This window comes from Protomyctophum parallelum (assembly GCF_964188405.1).
Source record: "Protomyctophum parallelum genome assembly, chromosome: 7".
Classification (NCBI taxonomy): Eukaryota; Metazoa; Chordata; class Actinopteri; order Myctophiformes; family Myctophidae; genus Protomyctophum; species Protomyctophum parallelum.
In genome coordinates this window covers 21,741,772-21,765,145 of record NC_139705.1, presented here as the reverse complement: position 1 = coordinate 21,765,145, position 23,374 = coordinate 21,741,772, and the positions used below count along the sequence as shown (strand labels likewise).

At 42.6% G+C, this 23,374-nt stretch overlaps 2 protein-coding genes across 5 annotated transcripts in view; one reads left to right on the top strand and one right to left on the bottom strand.

Moving 5' to 3' along the window:
- Positions 1–8,484, top strand: part of arhgef25a (Rho guanine nucleotide exchange factor (GEF) 25a) — a 92,854-nt gene extending 84,370 nt beyond the window's left edge. For 2 of the 4 annotated variants that reach the window (XM_083770023.1, XM_083770026.1), the window contains 5 exons: positions 1–180; positions 703–944; positions 3,072–3,206; positions 4,963–7,383; positions 7,493–8,484. The exon at positions 1–180 is cut by the window's left edge and continues 1 nt beyond it. In XM_083770023.1, the coding sequence (XP_083626149.1) occupies positions 1–180; positions 703–944; positions 3,072–3,206; positions 4,963–5,151 (746 nt within the window). In that variant the 3' untranslated portion in view covers positions 5,152–7,383; positions 7,493–8,484. Of the gene's footprint in view, positions 181–702; positions 945–3,071; positions 3,207–4,962 lie in introns of all 4 variants that reach the window. The other 2 variants (XM_083770025.1, XM_083770024.1) reach the window with 2 other exon arrangements.
- A 1,711-nt stretch (positions 8,485–10,195) lies between these two features.
- sp5l (Sp5 transcription factor-like) lies at positions 10,196–12,035 on the bottom strand (the record flags this gene model as incomplete). Its single annotated transcript, XM_083768857.1, has 2 exons — positions 10,196–11,233; positions 11,982–12,035. The coding sequence occupies 2 exons, from the start codon at positions 12,033–12,035 to the stop codon at positions 10,196–10,198; spliced, it is 1,092 nt and encodes a 363-aa protein (XP_083624983.1).
- Between the last annotated feature and the right edge of the window lie 11,339 nt (positions 12,036–23,374).

The following is a 23,374-nucleotide window of genomic DNA, read 5'->3' as shown; positions in this document are numbered from 1 at the left end:
TGAGCTGTCTGGGGGTGGAGCCTCTTGTGGAGGGCGACGCCTCGCGCTTCGCGCTGACGTCGCGCAACGCCGACGGGAGCGTGGTGCGCTTCCAGCTGCAGGCCTCGTCCGCGGACATGGGCCAGGCCTGGGTCTACGACGTCAGCCAGCTCCTGGAGTCCCAACGCAACTTCCTCAACGGTAAGGGACGTGGGAGAGAGAGAGAGAGAGAAAGAGAGAGAGAGAGAGAGAGAGACCTCTGCAGACTCGCAGAGATGTCGTTCGTGTGCTGTCAGCCTTGTCTGTGTTTTATCTGATGCCGTCTGCTCAGAAGTAAGACGATTCAGTGTGTGATTCAAGAGGCGGTTGCAAAATGCAATATGATCAGGAAAGAGGGATGCCATAGATATACAGTATACATACGTACGGACGGTATACCGCCCGTATTCCGTTGATGTCGGGCAGAAACCTCTTATCTCAATAAAAAAAAAATTTGTGAATGAACGCCCTACTTGAGCATACTACAGCGTAGCAGATGTACAAGCTTGAAGCGCGACGTGAAGCGATGCGTTGTGAGCTTGTAGATCTGCTACTTTTGCTGTTTTTGAATTTGAATCCTGCATGTCCAACATTTTTTGGACATAATATATAAGGGTTCTATGAAAGTTTGTGTGCATATATACACATAAACATTGATTCTCTGTACCTCTCTGTGGTTCTCAGCCTTGCAGTCGCCCATTGAGTACCAGCGGAGGGAGAGCAAGTCCAACAGCCTGGGTCGCTGCATGAGGTCGCCGCTGTCTGCGGTCAGCGGCCTGCGGCCACACTCCTCTGCCTCCATAGACCGCCACAAGCTGCCCTGTCTGCACTCCCACTCCAACAACACCTCCCTGCCCACGCTCTACCTGCCCAGTCAGGGCCAGAGCCAGAGCCAAGGGCCCCGCGACACCAACTCACTGAAGGAGGTACTGGAGGACATATGCTCATTTTCACCTGTTTCCAGGGTTGTCACAATTATTACAGTACATAATCGACTAATCGCAATTATTTGTGGTAATCGCAATTATTTTGTCATGATCGTCGAAATTGTGTTCATGTTGAACAATGTTTATACATAAAATAATTGCAGAAATAGTAGATACAAGATTGTAGATCAGCTATTTCCGCTAATTTGAAAGTATAAACTTTATAGAAAATGCCAGTAATTTCTTATATTTCGTTATATTTCAGTTATTTGTCATATCTTCCCTGTGCACTTTTTTATTACGAAGCCTAAAAGGCAAACGGAAAACGTGAATGGGCTTGTTAGAGCGCCACCATATGAGGTCAATTTGGAAGGTTTGGGCTGGACGTTCTTCCATGACTTACTGTGAGTGGGCATGCAAAGTTTCACATCGATCGGTTCAGTGGCGCGGCTGCCTATGATTAGCTGTTCAGAGAAAGAATCCCAGACAGACGGACGGACAGACAGACACCCGGGAACAAAAACATAATCATAATAGTCTGTCTGTCCTAGCCATCTGTGGGTCTGCATGGTGTATGAACCACATGGTGTATGAACTATAAATATAGGCAATAAGTATAATGTACAATCTGTCACCACCAGTAATATGAAGATGCATCTATCATCCATGAGTGGAAATATCTGTACAGATGGTCGACGGTGGATATGATGAATGTTCAGTACAGCTATCTATAGCTATGCTGTCCTGGCTTCCATCAAAATGCTATGGTGTTTCAGTGCAGTCCAAAAATACGTTTGGTGGGTACTGGTGGACAACAAAGTCCTCAGATCCTCCTATGTAACTTGAATTAATCGGAGTGCAATGTTTTGACTTGTCCAAGGTGTTTACGCCAAACAGCACTGTCTAAGGCTTGATTTATATTGGTTATGTGACGGTTTCGTGCACCAAAAATAGCAGAGTGAGTGTAAATTGGGTGTAATTAGGTGTAATGGTGCTTGCATGCACACCATCTTATCTGGTCATTACATGTCTGTGTTAGCTCTATGTGGAAAAAAGTTAAATTGTCGTCAGCAGCCACACTGCATGAACTTGAACACGGCCCAACTTTGCTTTCTGCACCAGCATCTTTCTTTAGTACGTCCACTCCACATAGGTAGGTGTGGGACGTCCTCGCGATCGATGCCTGTGTGTTCGTTCCCACAGTACAAGCTTTTTGACCGGGAGTTCTTGGTGTCGGTGGCCGTGGCCAGCTAGTCTCATCCTCCTACTGCAATCTTCTCTGATACACTTGACCCTGATACACTGAACGACCCAAGAAGATGCTCACGACAAACGGTTATGCTACAAAGAACAACACTAAGGTCACATTTACCCACCTCAGCCGCCTGACCATGGAATGGCCTCATTTAAATATTGGTTTTAGTTCTCACAGTAAACCAAACCTGGGTTAATTTTATTCCTGTGGCGCTTTAGACTCACATTTGGTTTAGGATTGCTTTTAAACTTGCAGCTGTTGGCATTTAAATGTCCAAAATGGCAGCATATACTGTATATTAGATGGACTGAACTGAAGAAAGTAAGAGTTCATCAAAGGAAAAATAATGGGATGTTTCAACCCTGTTGTTTTATGATAAAGAATGATCAAAGCGGTACTGATTCAAATACTCTGTGATTACATTTCATGTTTTTTTAGTTTTTTTATATATATAAATCAGGTCACAATTATACTAAACTAGACGTTTTAAATACTTCTGACTACACAAGCTACTTTTATCTCAAAAGAGGAGAGACAGTAGCGCCAATGGTTAGGCTCAAGTGGCTTTGTTGCTGTTTATTTACATTCGCCAATCCATCGTGGTGGACAGTTGAAATGAATCACAGGTCAAGGTTTTAAATCTCAGCTCACAGTTTTCATCTCTTATTTGTTAAATGAACTCGAATTGAAATGATACCTAGCTCCTCAAACGAGAGCTTGTACATCTGCTATTTTCTAAAACGTCTTGAAAGTGTACGAAAAGGTTTTAGAACTGCTGAATTATAAGGCATTTGTAGAATCGGCCTCATGTGTTATTAAGGCTTTAATAATCTGTTTAAAATAACACTCAGGTGTGTTTTCTGTGCTTGCAGCCTACCATGGTCCAACCGTGTCCCTCTGCCTCACAGACCATCTCTCCATCACACGTCCAACTGGCCTTCAGCGATCAGCCTCACTGTCAGACTGTGTCAAACGGTCTGTGTACACCCGCTACGCACAGTGCACAGGTAGGCTGAACACATGTTTCTTAGTGTGTGTGCACGCACGCGCACACACACACACGTATGTGTCAGTGTGTATTCATGTGTGTAAAAATGCCCCCATTTCACTCACAACATTCTGCCTCTATGTGGTGCTAGCCAGAGCAGCGAAGGAGTGGAGTTACGATGTACTCTGTGGTTGATTTGCTTGCAGTCGTTATCACCTCAGCCTCAGGAGAGAGGATAGAAAAACAAGACAGATGAAACTAACCACTGGGGAAAATAATGGGCCATTGTAGGAAGTCTAACATGTAATTTTAACATGCTCAGTCATGTTAATGAAAAGATGAAAGGCTTCAGTAAATTGTAACCATTTATTTGTCTAGTAGTTAATAGATGCACATGGCAGAGAAGAGGGTCAAAAAGCAGAGCATTTCCACCCCCTACTGGAGAAGAATTGTAATTATCACAGCTATTTATGTGTTCTGGAGGAAAGCCTGTGAGTTTGCTGTTGAAAGTAACTAACTTCTATCCTATTTGATGAATGATTGGTCTAGAAGCACATCCTGTAGCGCATACAGTAAATCATAACATTTCCACACAATTCTCTTCCTTTTTTGTCCTCGCTTTGAAGTTTCCGTCGTCCGCTGCTCGGCCAACAATGGTTGGTATCCTGTTGGGGTTTTGGTACGACCATTAACTACATCTCGCTCTGTCATCGCGAGACACTTGTTCTGCGAGGGAACCATTCTGACAGGATCGAGCAGTTGTTGATTGTCTGGTCCCAGCGTCCCAACAGAGAGAGCACAAGATGCCTGTCATAATTATGTGGAAAATGGTTTCTCTTACTCTAACACGGGGGCTCAACCTGTGAATCGGGACCCCCAGGGAGTTGATTTTTGATTTTTGTATTTTATTGTATGTATTTTGACAGTGAAGTGACAATTTAAGGACCTTTAAGACCTTTATAATATCTCAAAAAGAAAAACACCATTACTGCATTAAAAGTGATCAGCAAACTATACATATAAGAACTGGTCACACATTGGCCAAATTGTTAAATTATATAAGAAAGTGGCAAAGAATTGTGAAAATAGCTGATCTACAGGCTGTAGATCAGCTATTTTCAAATGTTTTATCTGTGGAATCAAGTCAAACTAAATGTAGAATGTAGTCTATGAACAGCCTTTTAGGCAGAACACCGTGAGTGATTCTGTGTTGTTGTAGTTCTGTGTTTGTGTGACGTTGCAATTATGTGATCCATTTCAAGTTGTATGAGTCTCAGCCTTCCGTGTGAACATAGCAGCCTTAAAATCTACTAAATCTACTGAAGAATGTTGGAAAAGCTAAAGAAAATACCTGGCCTAATTATTCGGAACGTTTGGCACAGACACGAAAGGAAAAGCAATTTTTTAGGGTTAGAATCAAACTGGCTTGAAATAGTAATAGGGCGACAGAAAAGAACATGGTGGCCATTGAAGTTCACTGGAGAAGTGGTGCCATGTTGTATTCGCTCTGTGTCACGATGTGGTTGAAGGCTGGCCTGGCCAGGCAATCATGTCAGTGTAAGACTGCAACTGACTACACAACATAATAAATAACAAATGTCTGTAAAAGAAAATACTAATTATTTTCTTTTTTAGAATAGTTTTCACCGTATGCACCCTACCAACATTTTTCTGTAATATTACGCCAGATCGTCTGGGTGGGTTAATTGTAGGTAAATGTGCCTTTTTGTCACTTGCTTTGGCTGGGTTTTGAATGATGTTCCCTGTCTCCCCAGCAGAGAGCAGGAGAGGGCTGCCACGGCAGGGGCCTGTCTGGTGAGGCCGGTGGGAGCCACTCTACAGTGTCTATCCTCGGACCCTCCTCAGGGCGAGGGGCCGGGAGCCACTCTACAGTGTCTATCCCCGGCCCCTTGTCAGGGCGACGCTCCAGCAACCTGACCCAGCTGGCTGAGGATGACCTATGAACTCTGACCCTGAATGTGACCGCCGGGCCGATTAGACGGTGGCCAACACGAAAGCACAGCCGTGTTGTTGGACACAAGGAGGAGGACTCGTTTACTTTCTGACTTTGTTGTCTCATGTGGTCAGGCTGGACTCATAACCAGGTTTGATTAAGTTTTCCGGGGGAACAATGGAAGGAATATTATGTGAAGGAACAATGGGCTGCAACCAAGTGACTTGACTTGACTTTTTATTTTTTAGAGAGAGAGCTTTTCGATGTGAGGTGGAAAACCTCAGCCACGGCTAATGAGTAGCACCCAGCTGAAGTTCAGAGTACAGAGTACTGTAAATGCTGGGTTGAACTTGAGAGTAAATGAAGCACTCTCTGCGGACAGTGTGAGTGTTACGATGATTACCGCTTTTTCCTTTATGTGTGTGTGTTTTTTCTTTTTTTAATCTCCTGTATTTTAAAGCGCACAGGGGATAAATACAAAGAAGACAAAAAAAAGTCCATTCCTTATTGGGGCGGCCACTGGAGTTACATGTGCATGAATGTGTACATTTGCGCAACAATGTGAGTATGCGTGTGAGTGCACAGAATGCGAACGTTCACAGGATTGACAAGGTCAACAGCATCATTTCAATAATTCGAGCTGGACGGACGCGCATGTTCAGCTATTCTCTGATGTTTTCACTTGTCATTCCTCCGCTGACATCATCGACATCCACATTATTGTTTTGGACGTTAATGCAGACAAAAGCAGCAAAAGGGAGAAGTTGGAGAACACTTGAATTAAGCCTTGAGGATTGGACTCACTCAGATTTCAACTGAACTTGGAGCAGGACTTTCTTTTCCTGCCTACAGAGTAAAGGACCTCTATGCTCTCTCTTATTCTGTTTGAATGAGATTGGCGCTTTGATCCCAACACAGAAGGAGAGAGGGAGACCCCTGGAGGCCCTCTATGGACATGACGTGAGTTCAGAATGACTCTTTGCTCTTCAGGTAACTTTGGTGAAGTTGTTGATTGTTGGACAGGTTTTGACATAGGAGGACTACTGGCCTGACCCAAGCTGTAACATTTCCAGGTTGAACAACAATATGCTGAAGGCTAATTACTTTGTCACCTGACAAAAAATTACATATTTCCAACAGTTCCGTTTGAGGAAATGTATATATTTTCAACACAAAAAAGGTGTTGAACATATAGATTTTTTGTTTCGTTTTTTGGACAAAAAGGATGGCGTGATGAAGTATAAATTAGACTTTGTGTTTTTTCTCCTGGCCAAAACAGGTTACTTGTGGTTTTGGAGACACTTGAGAAAAGCCCCCTCAATGAAATCCATTGGTTTGAACTAATACATAATGCTAGTTTTATTAGTAATTTCCAGTGTTGTCATGTCAAAGCTGTCCATAGTGTCAGTAATCTTCCCATACCACGCTGTACAGTTCTTACCATAATGCCAAGCTCCCCATTTTCACTTTCTAGATGAAGAATGAGAGAAGAAAGTAAATTAATTGGACTCGCACTGCACAGCTGGTGAATATGAAGGATATGCTTTTACTTGTACAAATAAAGAATGCATGCTCTCTTCTTTTCTCAGGCTATTGTGCCAAAAAGATAACCAACGCTTGCTTCCCAAAAGTTTCATACTATTGCTCCATAGTGCAGATTGCCACCAGACATACAATCAATGATGCAACGATCTTAAATACCTATCTGTGTGGGCCCGTAATTGTCTTACTGGTTTATTCATAGTGTCAAATACAAAATATTTCAAAATGCAGGAGAGGAGTTTGTTGTTCTTCTTTGTGGCCAGTAGAGGTCCCCACAATGCTTTCATGTCCTGTAGATTAACAGGATCACACACAGCTGCACCAAAGATCAATAGAACTCATATTTCAGTGGCCTCCTTTAATCACTTAAACCCTATATATACTTTGTTGACCGGTGTCCCCAGGGGTCTGTACCAGGTCCCCTACTGTCCCTCCCTCTATACTTCCAAATCTCCTCGCCTATTTTCGGCAAAGGTTTGCCTATAATAAACCTAGAACAGGCATGCTAGGGTTCATGTGGGAAAAGCTAAATCTGTTTTAACCCCTTTAGACCTGAGGACGATTCTACAAATGATGCCTTCTAAATCCTGACAGTTTTCTGAAAAACCCTATGTTTCTGACAGTGGTTCTCAAACATTTTCATGTCAAGGACCCCCAAAAATATATGTAATTGGCCACGACCCCCATCAGAAAATATGTTGTTCCAGAAATCCCCCCAGAAGCAAAGATATGAGTTAAAATCATTCGCTCTGAAATAATATATATTCAATGATTTGCATCACATTTTCACAATTTTTCTAAAATAGCAGACCTACAAGCTCGTAGCACAGCACTCGGTGCCGCGCTATGAGCTTGTAGATCTGCTATTTTTCAACAGCATAACATAATGCTTAAAACACCTGTCCAGAATGGGTTAAATATCTCAAATAAATAAATAAGATCATTACTGCATTAAAAGTAATCAACAAACTATACTATAAAAACGTTGGCCAAATTATCAAATAATTGTGAAAAATAATTGTGAAAATAGCAGATCTACAAAGCTTGTAACGTCCTGCGTTGTAAGCTTGAAGTGCTTGTCAGGGTGGGTTCAAATATGACTGGGGGGTCCCCAGTTCAATTGTGATTATTTGGCCTGAAATGTTTGAGAGGCACCAGGATAAGAGACTAGGTGAGCCTACATGATGTCTGGAAGAGCTAACCATACATACTGAAGACATACTGAAGTGTGTTTTCATAGGAATGATTCATCAGGTCCTTTTTTTGCATGTTACACAAAGGAATACCACTGTAGACAACCACGACAAATGTCTAGACATAAGACTGACAAAGGGGTTTGTTGATGCCATGTTTGACCGAGTACAATCTGTTGTATCATATCAAATAAAAAGTGTCTTTTTGAAAGAAAACGTGCAGTGTGAAATGCGTTAATTTCAAACTTTCAGTTTGTACTGTGGTGTGATATACAGGTTTTTGTAAGAAACATAAATCCAAAATCTCATGTTCCCTGTCTGTGGCATTTTTACAACTTTTGCAACATGGATTTACGTCTTTTACGACATTTTAAGGCATTATTTTTAGATAAATGAATATAAGACTTTACGGTTCTAATGATAACCTGGTACACAGTAAAATCCTCTGTTATCTTGACATTTGTAACGTTGAGACAATCGTAATTCGTACAGAACTTCTGCTTCCAGCACAGTCCCTGCTGCAGCTAAGCGGTTGTCTGCCAAGCACCAACATTTCATTACATGTACTGTATCTGTATGCAAGTTACAAATAAACCTTATTGATTATGTCCACTTGGTTACATTTATACATAGTCATACTCAAGATTGTATAAATGATGGCAAGGATTTTACACTGTATAAGAGTTCATCGATGTTTACCTATGTATACTTTTTATCCCACGAACAGAAAACAAAAGCTTGGTTGAGGCATTTTGCCTGCCTTGCTCTCGGTGCATCAGAGTTCAAACGGCTTTGAAGACAAAAGAGAAGAAACCCCTGGATGAGCTGACATCTGGTTGGCCAGCCTCTGAATAAAGCCCCTTTCTGGGTAGTAAAAGCGAAGCTGATCGTAACATGACTGTGATATATGGAGGCTGGGGGAGAGGGGGCAAGGGTATTAACTTTCACAAGGGTGCAAAATCAAAGGGAGTTCCTGTCACCACGGAGGGGGTCTGAACAACAGGGGTCCCATTCAGAAGGAATTCCTCTCCAGTGCCCTCTGTTGCATCTGTTGACTCAATCTCCTCCATTGAGAGAAAGAAAACACTCATTAAATGCCCACATGGCTGTGAACTTGATTGCAGAAGGTGAGACAAGTGACCCCCATCCATGGGGCTCAGTATTTACATTGAGGTGTGAAGATCTTTTAAAGCCCCCGCTGCCTGGGGTCTCATTGTTACGAGTTACTTCCTTCACACTGACAAACACAGTGAACAATTGTATTCGGAATAATTGTCATTTAAATAAACTGTTAGATATTTTGGGGTGTTAAGCCATTTCTTCCTTCACACCTACAACACAATAATCAACATTGTATTCTGAATAATTGTCATTTAAATAAACGGATAAATGTTTTGAGGCGTTAAGACATTTCTTCCTTCACACCTACAACTAAATGAGAAACTTTTGAATTCTGAATAATTATTTAAATAGGTGACAAGTAAGATGGTTAATTCAGTTTATTGAACTGTCAACCTTAAGCTAAGGTCTTCATGGCACTTAATAGTATTTAAGCTGTAAGAAACTAGTGGAACATCTGGATCCATTTTAAGCAAGGATGAGGTTTATTATAATTTACAGACAGGAATTCAATAGTCGTTCGTGAAATATACATATTTACAAAAAACTTACAACTGTAAAAATTGTTGTTTTTTTTTATGTCCAGAGTAGCGTACAGATAAATATGCTGATAGCGAGCCGATGGAATTAATCTTCACTTTGAAAAGGGCACATTGTTTCAAAAAAATATTTATGTATTAAAATTCTGTTCTAATCAACTGCACAGGACATTATGCCAAATTACTTTTTATTGCAACCTTCAACAATAGTAAGGCAAAAATTTAAACAGTAGAATGAACACAGTAAAACTATTAATTTTGCACAGTGTCTGCTACTTCCAGCACATTAATAAAAAATATTGACATCACAAAATATACATCACAAGTGAAATAAGCTCGACACTTTGATGGCAGTAAAAAATATAGTTTCAGTTTCAGTCGAGAAACCTTCTTTTTTGCAGATGCAGCAATCCCATTGCTTCCAGCTCACATGCCATGGAAAGAAAACTCAAATTCTACATAAAAATGTACTCAATGGACTCTACTCTCTACATATTTCAAACAATTTTGCTTACAGTTTCAAGAGTTCAGAGTATGACCCTGACCGCAGCAGATGGAAGACCAGCTTTGTCAGCTTACCCCTGTGCAAACATGCGGCAGTGAATTTAAGATCTACAGTGTTTTCATTGTCGTTGTGTTAGTTCTGAATGGAGGAGCATTTTTACTCTCTCTTTATGTTGGTAAGCAGCGAGTCCGAGGGTTGTGATGATGACTGTCCACACCGGCTTTTCCTGCTCTGGTGGGTTTTGACGTGCTTGGAAAGGTGATCGCTCCTCATGAACCTCTTGCCACACTGCTGGCAGCCGAAGCGCTTCTCCCCGGTGTGCGTGCGAAGGTGTCGCTGCAGCTCGTCGGAGCGTGTGAAACTCTTGCCACAGAACAGCCAGTTGCAGATGAACGGCCTCTCCCCTGCGTGCCAGCGCAGGTGGGCCTTGAGGTGAGAGGTCTTCTTGTACACCTTGCCACACTCCGGTATGTGGCAGATGTGCAGTCTCTTCTTACCGAACTCCAGCCCCCCGCCGTTGGCCTGGCAGTTGGGGCATTTGCAGCGGCGGCAGCGGCGTGTGGAGCTCAGCAGGCCCTTGGAGGTGCCCTGGAGCAGGGCGGCTATCTGAGGCTGGTGGCCCAGCACCAGCTGCCTGCCAAGGGAGAAGGGGTGGTTGGAGGGGTTGCCGTTGGTCTGTGGCAGGCTCCACCACTGCTGTCCCTCGTCCACGTGTCCCCCGGGCAAATGATGCCTGGCCGAGGTGTTCTGGAGGAAGCTTGGGAAGTTCTGTCCCACAGAGCCGTGCTGAGGGTAGTAGGGGCTGTTGCCCTGCGTCTGGGACGAAATCACTTTGACGGGGGACAGTTCAAAGGAGTAGGACGAGGGCGGCTCCGCCGGTGGGGTCAGGGGCAGCTCGTGGTGGTGGTGGTGATGGTGATGATGATGGTGTCCCAGGCCTGACTGCATGTGCCCAGGGAACTGGACCTTGGGCACAGGGAACGCCATCTGGTGGGTGTTGAGGGTGGAGCTGGGTGCCATGTCGTTACTCCAGAGCTGAAACATTCCAGACGAGTTCATGGTGGTGGCATCGTAGGGGAACTGGGAGCCCTCGGAGCCCATGGCGCCTCCCACCTGCCAGGCCTGACTGCAGGTTGTGGCCAAGAAAGACAGGGTGTTGGGTGCTCCCTCTGGAGAGGAGCTGGGGGTTCGGTCCTGTGAGGGGGAAACATAGAAAACATTATTAGTACATCAGTTAATAACTTAAAATGTTAGTTTAAATTTGAATCACACACACACACACACACACACACACACACACACACACACACACACAGTGTGTGTCCCTCGTCCAAACAGTAATTATGTGAATTTTCAATGTCAACTATTTATCCTCTGGAAAAAAATCCACTGTCATTTAAATTACCTCAACTTCAAATAAATAAAGGCTTACATATATTATACTGTGATAGACCTGCCTACTGCAAAAAATGTACATCCAAAATATATTGTTGGCCATTATAAACAGTTAAATGCTTACAGCTTCCATGTCAAAAGGTGAACTAAGAACAAGTTCGGTTATAAATTCTTCCATCATCAACGTGTTACAAAAACTAGACAAACGACTTTTTATGAGGAAAGGGCCAAATTGATTACCAGTCAATAATCAGGTGCGGTAAACTCAAATAGGCCTACGTCACTACCGCATAGGCTATCACGTATTCCACAACTATAAAATTGAGCAATATAGGCTATAAGCAATATTTAAGAACAACATATAGCCTAATAGGCCTACACAACCTAATGATTCGTATGGATTTTGTTAAATTACCAGACAACCCCGGTAAACTTTGAGCGACTTCAGAGAATGCTGCGCTTTTGTAAGAATGACAAAAGGTAGGCTACAGTGCGTTATTTGAGTGTTGTCTTGTTGTGATCATGGCGCTGTTATTATGCTACAAACCTGCAAGAAGCTGTGCAAAAAGTTGTCCGTCCTTTGTATCGCCAGCGCAGCCATCTGTCCGTCCTGCACTTCTTCCTTATTTACGCACCTGCGATACAAACAGCGCCGAGAGGCCACGCTCCGGTCTGCAAGAGAGAGAGAGCACACTGGACTGGACCGACACTTGGGAAGTCAGTACTACGAGTCAAGGTAATCCTGTGTTCAGTCAGTTGTTGTCCCTAGTCGGTGGATCCTCTTGGTAAAAAATATTAATGCAGGAGGAGTGCACTGCTGGCATCCCAATTAATTTGGTTTCCTTTCACGAGAAGTAGCACTCAATCAACCGAACGTGTCTTTTGAAGTTTAGGGGGAGCGAAGAGGCGCACGCGGTAAATCCTTACGATCATCTCAAAGGCGCTTGGTTTGCATGTTGTCTTTATAGAGTGTATGGATCCTCTCAACGGGGTCTCTTAATGCAGGAGAGCCAGTCAATAGAGGGGAGAAGATGGGGTGGGAGGGAGGAGGGGGAGACTGACGATGGAGAGGGGAGGGGGGGGGGGGGGGGTTACATTGACTATTAGGTGAAGGGGTGGGCTACTCATAATTTCAACCAAATGCTGACCTCACAAACTGAAGCCCTCCTCCAATTGTTCTAAGGTGATAAGGAACATCTAATTTAATTGGAGGGCATGATGATATTATTCAGTTTGCACTTTCCTGGAATTCTGCCATTGTGTTTACTATTTAGCAGCTCCATGCTACAAAAACTATTATATTAGTAGTCATAGCTTTTCCGCCTTTTCGTAAGGTTTGTTACCATATAATGGTAGAATCCAGATAAAAACAAATAGATAACTGTCATGAATCTAGTTATATTGAGACTTTTAAGGGACCACATGGTTGGTCTACCCTACCGTAATCACAACAATAAGCTATACCTAGAATTTGTTTAGCAATAGCCAAATAGGTCATCTTTATATTAAAATTATTGTATCCTTTAGGGATGCTCCAATCAGGTTTTTTGGGGCCGATACCGATAGGTCCGATTCCGATTCTGACCTTGTGAAATGTTGTGAAATTTCCAAAATTGTCAATTGTCAGTCAAAACCTACGTCAAAACGGTTCCTGTGTGTATGCCTGTCACAAAAATGCAAAATGATATTATACTCTAATTTCCTCCCCAAATTCCTCACAATTTCAAAACATTTCAGAAATGGCTCAAATTGAAAACCTACAAGTTCACACCACACTGTGAACGTCTTGCATATCTGCTTTTTTGCCATTTTTAATTGGGTGGTTAGGTTAATGATTTATATGAAATGCATGTCAGTGCATTCTTGATGAATATATATCTCCTCTATGCATGTGCATAGAAACAGTACAGGTGTCTTTGTAGAGCGATGAATACATCCACGGAATGACATCAGTTTTACACTTTTCTAAAATAGTCCCCTAGAGATGTCACATCCCAGCTTGGTTTTCTCCTTTAATCTTGCTGTCACATCATACAGTTCCCTGGCCTGCTGGCAGGAGCAAGGCAGGCTCACACACTCAATGAATGTCACTGCAGTCCTTTGCATGAAGTGTTTTCCCTCACAAAGATAATTGATAAAACTCAATCAAAGCACGGTGGTTGTCACCAGTAGGTGACATGTCAAATAGACCTCTCTGTGTGACATTTCCACAGAGCATGGGTTCAAGTGGAGGCCGGCCTCAGATCTTCTCCATTAAATGCAGAGTGGGGCTTAATCTCATTCTGTAACTCTGTTCTCCATTACAATGTTAAGAGTTTAAATCCAGGCTGGGAACCCATTTCACATGTAAATCCCCCACCCCTCTCCCATCCCACACACTTTTCTACTGTTCCTATTTCTAAGGGTTTTCTTGGAAATCCTAAATACTCACCCTAAGCCAAACTTAAAATTAAAAATGCTTACAGGATGCACAGTAGTAAATTATTTTTCAACTACAGATGACCTTTTTAGTTGTTCTTGTTAATGTTCTTTGACTATATGGTCTGTTCATAGATATTTGGCCGCGGACCCCCATTTGAAAATATTTGGCCCCCCAGAAGATAATATTTGTGTTAAAACACTTTCATTGTTCAAAAATAGCAGATGTACATTGTACAAGCTCGGGAACTCTGTGATCTGCTGTTTTTGAGAACCACTGTTCTTAATCCTAAAAGTTTTCTGAAAAATGTATATGTTGCTATATACTATGTAGCTAAAATCTAAAATGACACAGATACTTCCCCGGTTTTAATGCAGTGTTATGCCTGACTCCGGCATTCGCTCCGGGTTCGTTTCCTGAGCCATTCCTTTTTTTTTTTTTTTTTTTCTAAGATATTTTTTTGCGGCTTACGCCTTTATTGATTTTTTAAGGGATAGAAAGTAGGCTGACAGGAAACGGGAGAGAGATGGGGGGATGACATGCGGTAAAGGCCGTGTCGGGTCCGGGAGTCGAACCCGCGGCACACCGCGACTGGATCACCAGTCCGGTGCCCAGACCGTTACGCTACGGCCTGGGCCTCCTGAGCCATTCCTGTGTGCAAAACAGCAATACGTTATGCATGTGTTCTTGACACATAATGTACTCAATGTAATTTAACTGGCCTTAAACATAATCTACTAATAACTAATCGGAAACCATATGTCATTGTGTCAACGCTTTTAGTTAACCATCAGCTTGCTTCTTTCAAAACAATTACTGGTTATTTAGCAAATTTCCGAAGCTTGAGAAATGTATACTTTAATACATTTTCACAGACTAATTATTTTCCCAGTGCAATGTGACGGAAATAAAATAGCTAAAATACATAATATAGAAATACATAACATCAATATGATACTATTATGCCCCCCCCCGCATGGGGAAACAAGTCCCCCACACACATTTTTATAGTCATTATGTAATTTAAAATTATTTCAGAATCGACATTAAAGTAAACATCCAGGATGAAAGAAGATGGCAGTGAAAAGGGAAAAAACCAGCGAGGACAGCCAGCCAAAAAACGTGAACGTATCTTCAAGGCAGAAGGTACACTGTGTCTTCCCCTTGCGGAGCAGAAGTTGTTAATTACCCTGATTCTGATTTCCTGTCCCCTCTCCCCCCCCTCGCGCCACCACCCCACCCCCACTGTACTGCCTCCCAGATGAGTGGCTTTGAAGTGCAAAGTACTCTCTCCTCACTTTGAACTGTGAAAACAATGCTCATGTGGTGGTGGTTGCTTACCTTCCCCATGTTACCTCATTTAAATAGACCTGGATATGGATATGGCTTCCACGCTTTTCAAGGGAAAACTCGTTTCCAGAGAAAGGGGGTCCCAGCGTTCATTAAACAGCTGTTGAGATTGCAGGCAATCAGGCGCCCCAAACCAACCCCCCCCCCCCCCCCCCCCCCGCTCGCTCCCACGTATAATTCTGGGCTCCTCCGTCTGGGTAGCCACAGCCACCAACTTCAAAACTGACACGGACTGACTGATCAGGCCTCTACTAAACAAGATCTTCCTGTGTCAGAGAGAAGGCTCTGCTAGCGAAATGTTTTTAACCACCTTATAGCGCTCCCTACTCCCAACTCTGAGGGCATGTCATAAGAGGTGAACATTTGGGGGGTGCCCACGACGATACTAGAGTGGTTGACCCATTAAGACCTGCGGCCGCAAATGTCTAACAACTAATACTATTACTATTACTACTACTACTACTACTACTACTGATTTAGAACCCCCAAAATGATATGTAATCATTTTTTTTGTGTTTTCAAGACAGTGACAACCAGAAGAGAAGATTTGTGTTTAAAAAAAGAGGAAACTATTCAAGATTTTTCCAAAATGTTCAAAAATAGCAGATGTACAAGCTTGCAGTGCTGCCACTAAGTGTTTATATGATTTATTTAATGTGCTCTTGTGCCTGACACTGCATGAGCGCCGGGTTCGATTCCTGAGCCCGGCGGATCTTTGCTGCATGACATGTTACTCCCTACTCAATTTCATTTCAAATGGCTTTATTGGCACGAGAAAACATGTTTACATTGCCAAAGCAAAAATGGAACAATATTTATGTAGCATTGAAATGCAGAATATCCAATAAATCAATTTCTATGTACTGAGGTCACTCCTTGCACTCGAAGTGCATGACTACACACAATGATTAGTAGTCTTTAAGGTGGTTGTGTTCCATTTGATAACCATCCCTTTAATCTCTTATCACAGTCTCTCTCCCTGTTTCCTATATCTCTTCACTGTATGTGGACTATCAATAAGCCCCCTCCCCAAAAGAGGTGAACACAATTGGTCATTCTGCGACAATAGCAGCTCTACAAGCTCGCGCCACATTGTATGCTTGACTTGCTTGTAGATTGGCTATCTTGCGACTCGTTGTGAGTTTATGTAGATTAGCTATTTGTGGTAAAAAAGATTAGAGGGGGGGAAAAGGAGGGGGCCAAGTACAGACCCCTGAGGGACCCTAGTCAACAAATTATAGAGTTTTAAGTTAAGTAGTAACTGCTTCACACTAAGGAAAACATAAAATGTGTTTACTTTTTCTACCAGCTTCTGTCCTGATCCTCCATCACAAGGCGAGAGTTTTTTTGGTCCCTATTTGCTCATTGCAGAAAACAAATGGTCTTGTTTTGATTTGTTTTTCGATAAAGTCTCATGCTTCAGCTTGGAAACAATGAAGAATTATGCCAGTAGCTCTTCTCTTTTGTCATGCCTGGGGGGCAGTTTAAAAGCCTCAGATCCCTAAAGTGTCCCAGCTGTCTTGACCATCTGCACACTAAAAGGGCCCAGCCATGGAGGAGAGGAGGAGCCTTTGTACTGGTGGCCATGTCAAAAAGCCAATTTTACAGCACTGTGCCGACCTAAATGGCCCTCGTGTGACAAATATGGCCCTAATGGAGGAGACAGACACCATGTAAAAGCCTGCTGCTGGCTGTGCCGTCTTGCATTTAACCATTCACCAATCCAAGACAGGGTGAGATGGAGCATAATTACCATGACACTCAGTTTGGCTGGAATGGGGACCACCACTCAACAGCTGGACTTTACAGTGCAGCTATTGGACACCTCATTCAGGAGTCTCTTGTCTTCAGTTAGAGTAGGAAACATAAAACATGTGTTATGAGGGGGAAGGAGAAGGAGGAGGGAATCTTGCTCCTGTTTAGCTGTCATGACTACTCCAAACCACATTGTGTACATAAATGCATGAAGGCTCACCACAGGACGCAGGCAGCCCAGGACATAAGTGCTTGCGATAGAAGGTCTTATTATACTGCAATCCAGAACAATATTATGGTGTCATATCTGAGTGATGGTGTGACACCTCTTGATTCTAATTTCCTGTCTGTGAAGATAGCGAAATTACTCTGCACCGTGTTTTGATATTTGATAATTAGTATCACATTACATTCTTTAATATTGTTATTTTTGAGAGAGTACTTAAAAATCTGAAAGACATCAATTATTTTCATTTAGTAATTGATTCAAGGGTTTGACTCATAATGCAACATACTGTACAGTAAGTAGCCCATATCCTGTTTCTGTAGTGTGAGGCGGCTTGATGTACAAGTATACCCCCGGCCTGGACCCAATCCAACCCTTGATGCTATTGACAAGCAGGGCGGGTCCTATTTTTGAGTGGTGCCTAACCGCTCCTATACGCAGGTATGTATGTATCTATGTATGTACCGGTATGTCTATCTCTGTGTCTGAGCACGGACAGCTGCAACACTTGCAATTCTTCTGCATGGCACTGTTGAGCAATGACAAGCATGCATCACACACACACACACACACACACACACACACACACACACGCCAGGGAGGATGGCTTGTACAGTACAAGTAGTACAATAATAGTATGGGGAAAAAAGTACAGTGTATGTGGAGTTGCAGTTCGAGTAGTACAGTAGGAGTAGTACAGTAAAGAATTCAGCGATCTGGTTTGATATCAATAATAAAGCTTATCTGACGGAACGTTGCGCCAGAAGCCGTTGGTGGTTGGATTCTAATTGGTGGGATGTTCCGCCACGAGCAGTTAATTTGTTAAAAGGATCCCTGACTAATAAGACAAATATGCATATTAAAACATTATACTTGCTCCCTATAACTACAATTGAAAAAGAAAAACACCTTCAATATTTAATTTCTTTCATAATTAGACAATCTTTCACTCAATAGGGACTCCTGTCGCAAGTTGATGATGTCATATGCCCATGTGTGGTCCAGCCAGGAATGCACGTGCTAAAGAAACTATTTAAAATATTGCTTTGATACTCATATTAAGTTGTTTTGTATTAGCCTATGCATTACATACACTCCATAATTGCGACCGGAGCAGTCAATATTGAGTGAAGGATTCTCTATTTATGAAATAAATAACATATTTAAGATATTAGTGTAGATTTCTGTCTTACACAAACATTAAATTCCTATTGACAATGAATGGAGAATTTAAGCCATATGTGTCTGAGCAAATTGGCTATTTTCGTCCCAACACAAACATTAAATTCCCATTGACAATGAATGGAGAATTACATTATATGTGCCTGTAGTTAAGTAAAGTTAGCTTAAGTTGAGGCAAATCTGCAAAAAAAATAGCTTACCACTAGCTTTCTTCACAGAAAGGCGTCTCCAGATGTCCTAGGAATTATGTCATGATGATGTACGATGATAAGGGTGCCCCTCACTTCGTACAGGTGTGATTTTTAGTTATACAGGGCAAGTATAATGTTTTAAGGCATATTTGTCTTATTGGCCAGGGAAGTATATTTACTTGTTATGTCAGATGTTTACTGTGGCCGAATAAAATGCGTCAGGATATCATAGCACTGAATCACAATAACCCAGTGGTTCCCAAACCTTTTAGCTCACTATTGTTTTTATTTATTTTATGTTTATTTTATTTGGAAAAAGCAGTACAGTATAGAAAGCATTTATCTTAGATATAGACAAGGACATAAGTGCATTTCCCCCTCGTCCCCCGTCATCACCCCTCCATGTGACTCCATCTCCATGTCTCTGTAGAGTCCTCGCTTTCTTCAGATGGAATACATATGGCATCAAGACAACCCGTAACAGGGGCAAATGAGCATTTGCGCCTGTCGTAGACATGCGCAGAGCAAGTTCAGTCAGGGAACCTCAGTCAGCGCGCCGGCCGTTAATTGGACCACCGCAGCATCAGGCTCTCATCCACATGATTCACTCAGCCAATCACACGCTCACCCAATCTCTCATACCGGCTACTTTAACCGAAGGTTTTGCATTCATCCTCCTGCTTGCTGCTGCTTTTTTGTATACTGTGCGCTGCTGTATACAAAGTGCTCACCCACCTCCACCCCAGCTACCACCTGTCGTTTTGGATCTACTGTTTAGGTACGGGGGATTCAGAGTCCCTATGGTCGGGACTGATGCGCTTGACCTGAGTACCTAAAAAGCAGATCCAATACATCGCCAAACCATAATAAATATATTGCATTGATTATCCTATATCAATAAATATATATATTACATCCTCCTTGAGTTGTCTGATTGAACAGGGCAACATCACTTGTCTTCAGAGTGTACATTTCAGAGGGAGAAAAAGAAGAAAGAGTGGGCAGAAAAAAAGAAGACAATGACAAATCAAGAAACGAAAGTATTTACATTATTGCTGAGGGGAACAAAAACAAAACCATGAGATGAGGAAGGGTATTTTTTTTACAAAGATCATAAAGCAGGTAATTAGGACCAGTGAGATCACACAAAGTCTGCTCTCAGTGGGGCAATATGTACTATCCACAGTATCCAGTTGTTCCAAATTTGGTAGAATTTGTCTAGTCTAGTTCTTAGGATGTATGTTGTGGCCCAGGTACAAGGTTGTGAAGTTAAAAGGTATTGGAGTATTAAATACTGAACACAGTGATTTGTGAATATTGTTCCAAAACACCCTCAACTTGGGGCACCCCCAGAAAATGTGAAAGTGGTTGGCTTTCTTTGCCCCACACTGCCTCCAGCACAGACTATCATCACCTTTGTGATTTTCCAACAATGCTCTCTCCAGTCCATAGAACAGGTTGAGGTAGACTGGAACTTCCAGATCCCTCCCCATACTTCCTCTGAGAGTACAATTCCCGTATCCCTCTCCCATCTCTCTTTGATGTACATCGTGCTTCCATTTTTCTAAATAGCAGATCTACAAGCTCACATCTACAAGCTCGCTTGTAGATGTGATCTACAAGCTCACATCTACAAGCTCACACTCCAACTCGCCATGGTCTGCCCCAGGGTCTCCTCCCAGTGGGACATTACTCGAGCACCTCTCTAGGGAGACGCCTGAGAGGCATCCTAGATTCCTAACCAGATGCCCGAACCTTCTAAGATGGCTCCTTTCCAAGCGAAGAAGCAGCGACTTTACTCCGAGTCTCCGTGACTGAACTTCTCACCCTATCTCTAAGGGAGATATGCCAGCCACCCGTCAAAGAAAACTCATTTTGGCCGCTTGTATTCGCGACCTTATTCTTTCGGTCATGACCCACACTTCATGACCTTAGGTGAGAGTAGGAATGAAGCTTGCTCGGTAGACAGAGAGCTTTGCCCAGTTCCTCATTGCTCCCGATGAGCAGGTTGGTGCCTTGCATGGTGTCCGCTGCCATCGGTGTATGAATGAATGGGTGACTCACCCAATCTATGTAAAGCGCCTTGGTGCTATATAAATGCACCCTTTACCATTTACTAGTCTCTCACCTATGGTCATGAAGTGTGGGTCATGACCAAAAGAATAAGGTTGCGAATACAGACCCCGGGGCAGAAGTCTGGAGCTCTCTAATGGAGCTGTTCCCCCCGCGACCCAACTACGGATAAGCAGTGGAAGATGGATGGAATATAATAAAGGGAAAAAATATCCTTTTTGGCACTACCACTTGAATTAAGATGACTTGATTGATTGACATCAAGAAAAGCCTGTCGGCTCCCTTCACGGCTTCTATTGTAGGCAAACCCCCACTTGTTTTCAAGAGTGTTGCCTGCATGCAAACGTCAGTAGCACTTACAAAAGTATATACTGTAAATGTGCAAGGCAAAGAGCCCAAAGACTCCCCCCTCCACTATTTCCCATCAAAATAGCACCGCTATTCGAAAGCCCTCTTTTGGTGGGTAGATCTTGTTGATCTGGTAATTTATAAAGGAGGTCTCAAGCTAAAACAGTGTGGGCACCCCTACAGGGACATCCGCTTTATTTTCAACTACGTTTCAGAGCTGTTAGGACGGAGGGAGGGTGACATCCCGTTAGTCCGACTCACCATGTGGCTTCCACGTGCGGTTAGGGTTAGGGATAGGGTTAGTAATGTTGGAATAATGGTCTGTCAGCGGAAGCATTTGGAAACTGTGGGAGCTACTGTAACAGTCTGCCTCAAGAGAGACGAAACCACTGTATTGTGGTTCAAGCATTGTGATGAAATGCATGTCTGATATGCTAAAGTGAAATAATTCCCACACCTCTTGTCCATTAGCTTGTACGAAAACTCTTGGGCAGACACCAACAGACAGCATCTCCATCTTGTCAAAGAAAACTTTTATCAATACCAAGAACACTTGAAGTTTGTTTGCATTTTGTTTTCCGGCAGTCTTAACAACTTCAGAAGTCAGATCACAGGAGTGTGTGATCAAAGCGCTTCGCGGTTAGTTCTGGAAACACAGGAGTGCTACGCCACGCTTTGATACTCCACATCAATATTTCAATTCAACAATCACTTGACATGCACCCATACTCCCAGAGACGAGAGGAGAGAGACTGAGAGATGCACACAGCAAAAGCCATAGTGTTAATTTAACTCCAAAGATTGTACAACTGCAACCAAATAACTAAGGATTTTACTGTGCAGGGAAAATGGAGGGTAGGGGGGTAGGAAGTAGTAGATATAGAACAGCTGCACAGGGGTAAAAAAAAAAAAAAAAAAAAACATTTCCCTTCTCACCTTTAACACAATTTGAACTGAGCTGCCCTTATGCCTTATAACATTGAATTGAGTAGTTCAAATTCAACCAGAAAACTACTGTAAAGCAGTTGACAACACACATTCATATCACTCAGCAAAACATTACTTCTTGATCTTGACTGACTTGACTGGTATATTTTAGGACATTTAGGTTTAACTTGTTAGCAGGTTGATACATGTTGTTTTCTGTCAGCGAGAGGCACATTTGAGAGGCAATAACCTTTCGAATGTGGTACAGAACATCTGAGCAGAGTATATGTGCTTCTGGCTTCGTGTTTCAGGTTCAAAGGAAAGAATCAGAGGAACTCTAAAGCAGATCTGCCAAATGTCACCTTCTTAGGCCTACAGGCTTTCAATCGTTTCCATGTCAAGGTAAGGACCCCGCAAATTCATATGTTTTATGGCCCACGGTCTGAAGGTAGTTTGTGCCAGGCAGGACCCAGCTGTAGAAGATGTTTTATGGCCCACGGTCTGAAGGTAGTTTGTGCCAGGCTGGACCCAGCTGTACAAGATGTTTCAAAAGCAAATTTACAAGCTCAAGGTATCTCAGGGAGCTTTTATATAGCACAGTTTCCCAAACAGTGGGTCAGGACCCATTTGTGGGTCTCGGACACATTTTTATGGGTCCCTTATTGTTTTTGTTTCTTACATTTTGTTCAAAATTCAATAATGCTTTACAGTCATTTCATGGAGAAATAAAAGAACAATCTAATAAATTACATAAATTAGAAAACAAATGTATAAGAAGTAGTGAAAATAGCCAATCTACAAGCTCAAAGGCACAAAGCGGCGCGTTGTGAGCGTGTGGATCTGCTATTTTTCCACTATTTTGGCTCCTGGGCGAATATCTAATTTCTCTTTGTGGGTCACGGGTTAAAAAGTTTGGGAACAACTGGATAGGGTTACAATGGTTAAACTAATTGTGATAGTTTGCTGGGAACCCCCTGGAGAGGACCCCTGGGGGTCCCTGTCTGGACCCCTCTTTGAGGACCGTTGCATTACAATTGATCTGAAGGAGAATTATGAGTAACATGAAAAGGCAGTGATGAATCCGTATAAAGAACCACTTGCTGTAAGTAAATCCTGACATGGAGGCTTGCTGTTCACTTCCTGCTGACCATAATTGGAAGTTAATTAATGCACTTTAATGAATGCCTTTTTAGCCCTAATGAATAGACCTTGTAGTCTGTGTCTTTTACACATGCGACTGTGAAGTAAATAAGCACCCTAGAGAGCGCATATACGAGATTTAAACAGCACCCTGTGTTTTTGTTGATATCTTGGTGATTTTTATGATCTATTAGTACTGAACGGATCCACTGTTATGCACACTCTGAGCATGGTATGTTCATATTAATTCACTTCTCCGACTCGCCATTCAAAATTGATGATAACTAATTTTTGTCTGGGAAAATAATTGTTTATTCATAGGGTTTGCT